We start from the raw sequence: 10,969 nt of genomic DNA, 5'->3' as shown, positions 1-10,969 counted from the left end.
TTACCTGCGCAGGGGAGACACTTGGGCTCCTCTTTCTTCTTGTTCAGTGGTTTGCATGTGAAAAAATAATCTTTTCCTGAATGTGGTGCCTCTGCCACAGCTTAATTGTCTGGTGACTTTGTGAAGCTTGCTGTTCATGTTCATGTCCACCTCCAAATGAAAAAATGATATTTTATCTCAGAGTGTGCTAAAGCTGATGGAATCATAGAACCATTTGAATTGGATTAGGGATTCTTAATGGCCATCCAGTCCAACTCCCCTGCAGTGAGAATAGACACCTACAGCTAGGTCAGGTTGTTCAGAACCTGGTCCATCCTGGCCTCCAGGGGAGGAGCACCCACCAGCTTTTTGGGCATCCAGCTCTGTTGCCCCACCACCCTTATCTTAACAAACATTTTTTCTTATACTCAATCTAAATCTACCCTTTTCTAGTTTGAAAGCATTTCCCCTTGTCCTGTCACCACAGACACTGCTAATGTGTCTGTTGTGTTAATGCAACTTTAGATATTGAAACCTAGATACTGAAAGACCGCTCTCAGGTGTCCCAAGAGCCTTCACTTTTCCAGGCTGAACAGCCCCAGCTCTCTGCCTGTTTTTGTAGGAGAGGTGTTCCATTCCTTGGGTCATTTTTCTTGCACTCCTCTGGACATGTTCCAACAGGTCCATGTCTCCTGTAATGAGGATTCTACATTTAGATGCAGTACTCCAAGTGAAGCCTCACCAGCTCAGAGTAGAGGGGCAGGATGACCTGCTTCACCCTGATGGCCCTGCTTCTTTAGATGCAGCCCAGAATATGGCTGGCTTTCTGGGCTGAGCTGGCACATTACTGACTTATGTCCAGCTTCCCATCCACAGGCACCACCAGGTCCTTTTATCAAGGCTGTGAACATCCTTTCATTCCCCAGCTTGTATTGATAGTGTGGGGTTGCCACAATCCAGGCTTAAGACCTTGATCTTGGCTGTGTTGAACCAAAACATATTAGCACTATCTGCTGCCAGAAAGATAAATTACAGTTTCTACATATTTCACGGGAAGGTGCTTAACAGAAATTGAACACTGCAAACCCACATTTCCTGTATGTAAGTGAAATAATGGAGCAATTGGCTGCACGTGTTCCATAATGTGTAGCTTAAAAGAAGAAAAGGCGAGAGAGAAATCAAGACATTTAATCATTTGATTTCATTCTGAAGAAACTTTAGTGAAGTGCTGGTAGTATTTCAGAAGTTACATGGTCTGCTGTGGGCAGCTTTTCTAAAACAAAGTTGCATCATTTACAATTAATTCCCAGTTTGTAAATGGCAATGGAGCTCTCACTTATCACATAATTTCCAAAATATTAGGCACTTCAGGTGAAGAAGTCAGCTTTAAGGATATACTTGACATGGTAAAACTTAACAAACAGCCCAACATGGCATTTTAAACAAGAACAGAACAATTAATGCTTCCCCATGGCACTTCTGCTTATTTCTGGTTTTGGTCTAGCATTGACTTATTTCAGGATTTAGTTATCTAAAATCTGTTAGCAAATCTATAGAATAGTGGTGTTTTGTTTTGTTTTGTTTTGTTTTTTCCACTCGTTAATCACTGTTCATAAGGAGTTTTTATGGAAAAAAGCACAAAATCTTTTCTTTGAACTTGTTTGTAATGTGTGTGTGCATGAATTGAAGGCTGATGAGCAAGAGTCACTGCTTGCAACACTGGTTGCAGTGAGTCACATTACTTTTTCTTGAAAGCCTTTCTCTGCTAATCTCATCTTAACCCTCTTGGATTCTCAGACAGCAGCCAAGTTATTAAGAGTCCTGACATGTTACCAGGTGTCACCCAGGCTGGTAAGGGCCCTTTGCTTGTCATTTTGTTGTTGTTTGTTTGTTTGTTTGTTTTCCCCCAGGCCAGAAAGAGAACAATTTAAGCAATTTAACAATTTAAGATGGGTTAACTCATACGTGGTAAGAACAAGATCACATTTATACAAAAGACTGTCAAGGTTGATGTGTATGTTGCCCCATGTGCAGACAACGAATACATGTTCTCCAAGGGGAGAGTTGCTTTCATTGTACAAATGTATCCTGAAAGTGTCAGAAAACGAGAATAGTTGCTGAATTCCACAGGAGACTTCTGGCAGTGTGTGTAATTGGTTTCTTGCAAAGAGTTACACAGTTACACAGCAATGATTGCTCTCTCCCTCTCTCTTTCTCCTTTCTTTATTTTTTATAAGATTGGTAACATGCCTGACCGACTGTGACAACTGGACAACAGTTTCATAATGGTTATCTTAGATTAAGGGTGTTTCAAGTTGTTTGTTTGTAACATTTCCTCCACTGAAGTTTGATTAATTCTAGCTCTGTTTTATTCAATCAAATGCTTGCTAACCCTAAAGACCTCAGGTTTTTATTCCATTTTGCAGCCATAAAGCTCTCACGTGGTAAATCCATTAAAGCATTGCACTATGAGACAAAATATTCTCACTTAACATTGCACTGTCACCAATTTGCTCATCTTAAAGGTACTTCTCAGTAAGTCTCAGGAAGCTGAAGCTTTGTTAGAAGCCCTGGGAGTGGTCTGGTAGGTAACTGTTGGACACACTTTGCTTGGGTTTTGGGTATGTGTGACCTGTTACCTTCAGCTGGCTCTGCAACACTTGCCAGCGCTGCCTCCAGGCAGTGACTGCACGGAGAAGTGTTGGCTGGCGATGTTTGCTTGAGTATTATTCGGGTAAGAAGAGTTCATCTTCAGTTAAATGAACACCTGAGTGTTGCAGGCAAGTGTTTGTGGAGAAAGTCTGGCAGTGCTCTCCTTATTGTTTATTTTACACAGGTTGTGACAATGATTCTGAGTGACTCAGACACTTGGTAGCATGCATGTCCTTTGCTGTCTGCTTACCAATAGCAGTGAGATTACAAAATGACACTTCTGAAACAGTTTTTTAAAGTAATGATGTTGATGCACTGGAACAGGTTCCCTGGAGAGGTGGTGGATTCCCCACCCATGAAGATATTGGAGGCCAGGCTGGGCTCTGAGCAACCTGATGCAGCTCTGAGTGTCCCTGTTCACTGCAGGGCAGTTGTACTGGATGACCTTTAAAAGTCCCTTCCAATTCGAATGGTTCAATGATTCAATGATTCTAACGTTAATTCTGAAACACAGAAGTTAGAATGAGGAAAAATGGGCTCCCTGTCATGCTGTGTGTCCCTCAGCTCTCGCTGTTAGAGAACTGAATTGGTGTAACTGCACAAACTGGAGCCTATGACAAAAGCCGACAGACTACCGCTCTGAACTTTGAATAAAAGCCATAAGTCTGTTGGTAACAGCTCCTCTCCCCCGCTATCTCTTCGGATTCCACTAAGCCCTGCTCCAGCAGGGTTCCAAGGCCAAACAGCCAGCCCTGAGAAGCAGCTCTGTGCGCACCGAGCCCCCTGTCCCGCCGGCATCACCACAGGGACGGCTGAGCGCCTCGCCGTCGCCCCCGCCCGGCACTGGGGTCCCGCATAGCGGGTTGCGGCTCGCTCCCTGCCCGCTGCCCGCCCCCGGGCGGACCCCGCCCGCCTCGCTACTCGCTCCCCGCTGCCGTTGGGGTCCCGCCGCTCCGCGCTCCTTTGCCGCTACCGCCGCTCCTTGGCGCCGCCGCGTCCCGCCGGCGGGCAGAGCCGGGCCGGGTTGGGCCGGGCCAGCATCGAGTTCCCGCCTCGCCGGCCGCACCCGGGGACACTTAAAGAGTGAGTGCGGGCAGGTTGGGTGGCACTGCTTCCCCGGGGACATCTGCCGACAACGGCCTGCACACACCTGAACGCCGAACCGCTGCGGGAGCCCGGCGGTCAGGGCGCTCACCTGGACGGCTCAGGCAGGTCCGCAGGGGTGAACCGGGGAGGAGGAAAGTCTGCCGGGGGGAGGGTGAGGGCGGGGGGTACCGGCTGTGGGTACGGTGCATGGGGTACCAGAGCCCGGCGAGGATATGGGGCTGCAGGTGCCCGAGGACTGCACCTGTCCGGGGATGGAGGGTGGAGGGTGAGGAACTGCTGCCCCTGGGAGCCCTGTGTTCACGGAGTGCTGTGCCTCGTTTTTTTCAAGGAAGAGTTATGAGTGTGCTCGGAAAAGACCTTGTGTGGACGAGGGAGCGAAACCTACAGGAAGTGGCTGAGGTAAGGGCAGAACAGATGTTTGCTCTTGGCTGCTTAGTGCTCCTTTTCTGTATTTCTGGGGAAGGGAAAGTAGGAGGCTCTAGAATGTGATTGTGAGACACAGGGATTACAGGTTTTTTACTTTCTTGTTAATGCTTACACCTTCTTAACTTCACATTTGCTATTAATTCAGTTTGATACAGAACATCTACCTCAGTGTCTGGCTTCAGCATTGCTTCCAAGGGCTTTCCATCAGCATAAGTGCTGGGGGCAAAGTGTTACCTCCACCCACCCTGAGCTTGAGTCTTGGGGTCTTCAGGCTTTCCTCATATCTGTAAATGGAGGCACAGTGTGCTTCTACACCTGAGATTAATTTGTACTATGAAGTAATCAGCAATAATTGTTATTTCAGTATGAGAAAATCTACTCTAGATTAGACTCCAGGCTCATTTAGTGCCAGGCCTGGGCTCCTGCAATGACCGATGTGGTTGCTCATGGACAAACAGGACAGAAACAAGTGTGTGTAATACAAAGTGGAGATAACATACTGGTGCTTGTGAGAGTCTGTTCACAACAATTTTCTGATCTTTTTCTTTTTGACAGTCTGGGGTCTGGTTCTTGTCAAACTTCACATAGGTTTTGTGCTACTACTGTACTACAAGTCTTAACAAATCAGAAATTATCTGTGCCATGAAGGCATTTACTGCTTGCATATGTATATGTATGTATACACACTCTTGAGCATGAATCTCAAAAGAGGAAATGGTGCTGAATTGAGGTAATCAATGAGATCTGTCTTCTAGGCACGAGAAATCTCACGCTGCATGGACCCCGTGGCTGGAAGGCAGTGTGCTGTTAGTGACCGCTGTGCTGAATGGAGCAGTCGCTACCACACTGCCACCTGCTGCAGGGACAGACTACAGCAGTTTGGAGGCGGGCACTGTGGTGCGCGTTAGGGATCTGATTTCCAGCAGCGCAGGTGGTGCCTCTGTGTGCGGTGGGGTGGCAGTGTATGTTAGCTGTTTGGAACTCTTGACATCAGCTAACATGCAGCTGCTATCCTGCTCCACATACCTTTAGCATCAAACCGGAGAGTGCTGCTTTTATGTGTAGAGTCTTTTGCATTGTCTTGATTGATTCTTCTTCTTTTAACTACCTGGCTATATCTGAAAAAATAATCATCTTTGCATTCCACAGGAAAAAAAGAGAAGTCAATTTTAGAGTTTTTCTTCTCCACTTGCTCCACAAAATAACTTAATTTGTGACCAAGGATGTCCTAAAAATCTGCACCAGGAAGCACAATTTGAGTAGGAAATAGCAGGTTGTGGGCTGTGAGCAAATTGATTCTTCTGATTCATATGACACTGCAAACTTCTATCACACATACTGTCACAAGCAACATATTATTACCTTTATCGTAATCTTGGCACTTCATAGATTGCAAAAGAATCTGTTTATCATAGGAGCATCCAAACGAAGCAATTAATGTGCCTTGTAAATCCTCTAAATGAATATCTGTGGAAAAGAATAGTAGCAGTGTTTGTGGAGCTCTGCAGAGTTGGTGTCCACCTAGTGCTGTGTGTGGTGATTAGGCAGTGTACTGTTAGTTTGCTTGCTGCACTTCAAGTACCAGCAACTAACTACACTGCTGCATTAACACATCACTGTGTCACTACTGAAACAAGAATGCAAACGCTGTTGTTACAAACACCTCATCAGGTCCTTGGCTGGTATGGAGCCCTATGCCAGCTGAAAGAAGGTTTTGCAGTCTGACAGAATTGATAAAAATATGTTTAACTGTGTTTTGCACAATTATGTAGCTAATCAAACTGTTTTCTGACAATTCTGCTAACTTAAGTCAGTGACTTTAGTAAAACTTCAGGTTTTGTGTCCCATGTGGATGTTTTTTTTATGTCTGCTAATGTGACTGTTACATCGCTTCAGGTGAAGAGGTGTGTGTGATTCCAGCTGAGGAGAAAACCTACTTAAGTAGGAACTGGCAGAAAAACAATGGCTCTGATTCACTGAAACTTAGGTCCTTTGATGAAAAAAATGATTGAAAATGAGCAAAAGTGGGTAGGGTAAGAAACATCTGATGAACTACAGGCTCTTGTGTGTTGGTGAATTCCACTCTGAACTGGTGACCTTTCAGCTTACACTTAGGTGTAAATAAAATAATCTGTGTGAAACTTTCTCCCCCTTTTCAGCTTCTATTTTGAGGCTTATTCTAATAGGTGGCTGGGGTGCATGTATTGGACAGCCTCAGAAAGCTGTGCTAGCTGATGTCTTTTAGGATGCTGTGCTGTTGATTTTTGTTGCCCTTTGAATCCTACCATAAGCACTCATGTACATGCAGAAAGGCCCTATCTGCATCCATGTCAGAAAACTGGAAATCCAGCAGATGAGCTGGCAGCCAAGGCCCTGCACTGCAGTGCAAATGTATGGAGAAGGCTGAGGAAGATAAGGGTATTGCTGGAAAAATGAAATGAATCATAATACACAAAGGCAGGCAAAGAAATATTTTTGCATTTTTTCTTTTACTTCTCATAATCTTATTTTCTATGTACAGTTTTTTACAACTAAGTTGACAGTTTCACAATTCAGACATTTTCATCTGTCAATATTATAAAGCTGGTATGGTCAGCTGCATTTGTGTCTATAAACCCTGGTATTATGGTTCTCAGTCCCATGTCCTTCAGTCAAAATGGCTACGTGTTAATTGAGAATCAAAACGTATTTTCACTGGTAAATGGAAAATGAAATTTTCTGGTACAAGTACAGAGTAATTCATCACCAGCCCTATTCCTTTTAGCTATCTGCCTGCTGATGGCAATTGTAATTAGCTCCTGTTAACAATTTAAAGAACTGCATGTAAACTGAAGGTCCATTCTTGCAATGTTTTGATTGCCTTGCCATTTTCAGTAATCTCAGTGGTTCTCAAGGCTGTTACAGAAGTCATCCCAACTTTAAATGACATAGTGTAGCTGAAAATACTAACACCAAAATTAAAAAATATATCCCCTGATAGTTTTTCTTCTAGCAGCATTTCCCAGGAATGTAGTAAGGTTGTGCATCTGTGCCACTGAATGGATTCACAAAGTGAACGGTTTTTCAGAGGTCTTCCCTTTTTTTCATTATGATCTGTCTGATTAATGATGCTACTTCTGGCTTGATACTTTCCATGGGCTCTTCGGGTCTCCAGAATTTTACAACTTTACCCTCAGGGCTGACAAGGTATTTCCAGAAATTCCAGCGAGGTTCTTTTTTTGAAGAATCTGTAAGAATGGCAGAAGATAATTTTAGTGACTCCCTTTCCCTTGTAATTGTTTCATTATCCTGCAGCAATTCTTCATGTATTCATTTTGAAGTAATCCCATCTTGTTCTTTGCTAGAACTTTCACTTCATTGAAATCAATGAATATGACCATGTTGAAAAGTAAGAAGTGAATCGTATTCTCCCCACAGGTGAAACTGTTCAGAAGAGTCTAATTTTACTATCCTGTTTTACAGGAAGGATATTGGATTACACACTCACTGGGGAATCCCCAGTTTTATGTGGGTTTATGGAAAGTGAAATGGGAGCAGGAAGCCATAATGTTGATGGTGAGTTAACTCAGCTCATTCCATCCCATGAAATTAAACCCTACTGGTAGTGTTGCTGCCATTAATATCTGATAATTTCTGAATGATCAGAAATCAGAAACTGTATGACTCCTAGAGGAGTCAGAAAGCAATATGTTGCCTCTGGTTTTGTCATTGAGAGTCTCACAGATTTTAAAGGAAGTCTGTTTTTGAGAGAAGAAATATGAGAAAACTAGAAGATTTTGATTAGGGAACATGGAATAGTGATAAATTTTGCCCTTGGTCTATACTAGTAATGTTATGATTGCAAGAGGACTCTATGGTAATCAGTGATTCAGAGATTCTGACCCAGCTAGTAACGATATCTTCAGAGACTTGTTTTTTTCAAGAATCAGTCTTTAGGTGCCATAATCCCATCTTCAGATACTCTTTCAGTGATTGTTAGTGTATATGAATATTTTGAGTACAAATGCACAGGATATGGAAGGATGATGCTACAGATGTTTCACTTGCCCAGCAAAATGTCTTGCTGCTGCTATGAAAGTAATGAGAAGTAGTTGTGTGAAGGCCCTGACACCATATTCTACTATCAGTGAATTCTTATTTGCATTGAGCTATCTGGCAGTGCTGGAAAAATGCTAAGTAACAGTCACAGTCAGAAGGAGCATGAAGATGGTCAGCCTTCTGACTGTCAAGACAAGCAAATGAAGGACAGTTTCCTCTTTAACTGAAGATGCACAGTAATTTAATATGAGCCAGTATAACTCAGAAACAAGAAAGGTGTTATTTCAAAATGCGTGAGTATCAGAGTATCATGTATGTTAGAGTACTGAATGTGTGAATATAGCAGACCTGGTTCTGTGTAAATATTAATATCTGACACTGGAAGTTAATATCTGGATCCAGTGCCTGGCTTCATCTCACCCAAATCTAGCACCTACTTGCCCTAGTCTTCTCTGTAATGAGCAGAGAGGCATCTCCAGAGTGCATTCAGTAATTCCACTAGATGATGGAGAAACTCATAACAGTGAGGGTTTGCCTGATATGTTTAGTGACATGCCTAAGAGAAGATAGGAAGAAATGCAATTCAGATGACAACAGCCACTACTTAAGAGTCTCCTAAATGAGGTGGACAATTATAGTAATTTTCGGGAATGTAAACAGAGACTATAGGAAGAAGAAAAGGGCTTAAGTGGTTTAAGACATTTCATTTAAATGTTGATACAGTTTTTTGACAAGAGGAGCTGTGAAGAACTACAAAAGGCAGAGGGCTACCTGAGTCTCTCATAGGACTAGTGTAATTATTTGGAGAAGCACCTGTAACTTGGTAGCTTACAGGTACTGGCCTAGGTAGCTGTGATCCCATTTGTGAGCAGGAAGATGCAATGCATGTTTGGGTCTCCTTCTTGGGTGTCATAGATACAATACAAATTAATGCGAATCAGTGGTTATATATCCTACTGTATATTCCTGGTTTACATTACTTATAAGTTAGACATATGACTCTTTGCTAAAGGAGGATTTTCTCATCTGCATGTTTTTATGTTAAAATTTCCAGCAACATTAAGGCATTATTAGTTATATGCCTCTGTGTTGGAAAAAAAAAATACCAGCAAAACAAATCTTTCTAACAAAAGTCATATAATCTGAAATAGGATTTTATAGGTGGTTCAGACCTTTGAATTAAGGTTTATATGTCCATCACCATATGTTTCTATCCAGGCTGGTCCACAGTAAGATGTTTTTATCATCAGTGAGGAGAAATGGATGCTTTCAGGGTACATATTTTCTGATTTTTTTTTTTTTTAAATTTTTTAAATATCCACACTAAAATGAGATAAGTTTTGTGCAAAAAATGTCTTTTTATCTCCATAGACTACGAAGACAAATAATGTATGCATGCTCAAGCTGGGCCTGTTAAACTCTGGACTTGAAGAAGACTATCATGCTTATATGCAGCTCAGCGGAGGAAATAAAATATTTACCTATTAAAAATTTAAAGGCAGGCTCTGCTTCTGATCCCAGGATCTTGATTTTGTGGAAAACAGGGAAGGTTACTCCGTAGTTCCCTTTGGCAAAAGCCTCTATTTCCAGGCTTGAGCCGGGCTCTGATTCTCCAAACTGATTGCAGGGGAAGGCCAGCACAGTGAAGTGGGAGGGACCAAACTCCCTGTGTAGATCTTGCAGAGCGATGTAATTTTTGTCTGTGTGTTGGCAGTAACTTGCCACGTTTACAACCAAAGTTGCCTTTGGAGAAATAAAGTGAGAATACTGAGAAAGAGACTGGAGGTGGCACAGAGATTTCATTAAGCCTTAACATGCGATATCCCCCTACCAGCATTGTTCTGCCTGGGAGCTAGACAGAATTTCTCGGATCATTATTTCCTTAAGCTGATAAGAATGATAGCAACTAAAGCATTTATTTTGAGATGTCGTGCTTTAAACGTTCAGTATATGGATAAACTTGAAGCTTTCAGTTTTAAGCATGAAGAAAACCGGTGTATTTAGAGCAGACATTAAAGCCATATTTCTCAGATATACCTTTAATATTCAACAGAACATGCTACCATTCTTAACTAACATCAAAATGCATAAATTCAATTTCAAGACTATATTAATTTATGATGAGTAAAACATATTTCTTTTTTTCTTTTATTAGTTCTAATAGTTGATTCTGGAAGCAGGCCTAGAAAAAATAAATTTCTCTCTAGTTTAGTGTTTCTTTAGCAGGAATTTAGCACAAAACTCTGCTGTAAGTTCCCACAACAATCCGTTTTGTTTACCTAGAAATGGACATCTGCTTTTCAATGAAGAATCAAAGAAAATACATAAAGAAGTCGTAACTTACTTTCCCTCTGTACTTCTCCAAGGAAATGATTCTTCCGCGTGAATCCTTGATTTCAAAAGAATAAAAATCTTTAGTTTTAGGCTTAAAAAATCTGAGCTGCAGAAGGCAGAGGACTGCTGTACAAAAAAACATGGACAGAAAAACAACAAAGACTCTAGCTTTGGGCACTGAATATTTCAGAGGATAGGCGGTGGTGAGAGGCTCCATTTTCGAAAAGATCGGAGTCAGGGCAGGCCTGGTATGTGAAGGAGGAGCTGAAATATGAAACTCAACTCAGACTAAAAAGGACAAGCTGCTCATTTTGTCACAGTTTCAGAAGCAGCCGTTTCGCTTCACAATGCCTCCGCTGGCCTTCACAATGCTTGGTAAAGTATGTAAATGCCCCTTGCTAGGAAAAAATAAATAAATAAAAAGGCATGTTGC

The 10,969-nt window shown here is 42.2% G+C and overlaps 2 protein-coding genes across 3 annotated transcripts in view; one reads left to right on the top strand and one right to left on the bottom strand.

The window, feature by feature from the left end:
• The first annotated feature begins 3,752 nt into the window (after window positions 1–3,752).
• The window catches only part of CDC20B (cell division cycle 20B), a 31,745-nt gene continuing 24,528 nt past the window's right edge, over window positions 3,753–10,969 (top strand). Inside the window, exons 1-3 of the mRNA XM_015848734.2 lie at window positions 3,753–3,843; window positions 4,067–4,137; window positions 7,627–7,719. Of these exons, the coding sequence (XP_015704220.1) occupies window positions 4,075–4,137; window positions 7,627–7,719 (156 nt within the window). The 5' untranslated portion in view covers window positions 3,753–3,843; window positions 4,067–4,074. The remainder of the gene's footprint in view (window positions 3,844–4,066; window positions 4,138–7,626; window positions 7,720–10,969) is intronic.
• GPX8 (glutathione peroxidase 8 (putative)) lies at window positions 6,635–10,825 on the bottom strand. 2 transcript variants are annotated; one of them, XM_015848738.2, is made up of 3 exons: window positions 10,547–10,810; window positions 9,684–9,945; window positions 6,635–7,391 (listed from the first exon to the last, which is right to left on the bottom strand). In XM_015848738.2, exons 1-3 carry the CDS (start codon window positions 10,751–10,753, stop codon window positions 7,228–7,230), a joined length of 633 nt encoding a protein of 210 aa, XP_015704224.1. In that variant the 5' UTR covers window positions 10,754–10,810; the 3' UTR covers window positions 6,635–7,227. The 2 variants fall into 2 exon arrangements, with proteins under 2 accessions (XP_015704224.1, XP_015704225.1); XM_015848739.2 differs by lacking the exon at window positions 9,684–9,945 and having other exon boundaries at window positions 10,547–10,825.

Source organism: Coturnix japonica, chromosome Z (genome assembly GCF_001577835.2).
Source record: "Coturnix japonica isolate 7356 chromosome Z, Coturnix japonica 2.1, whole genome shotgun sequence".
In the NCBI taxonomy this organism is placed as follows: Eukaryota; Metazoa; Chordata; class Aves; order Galliformes; family Phasianidae; genus Coturnix; species Coturnix japonica.
This window is presented reverse-complemented; position numbering and strand designations above follow the sequence as displayed.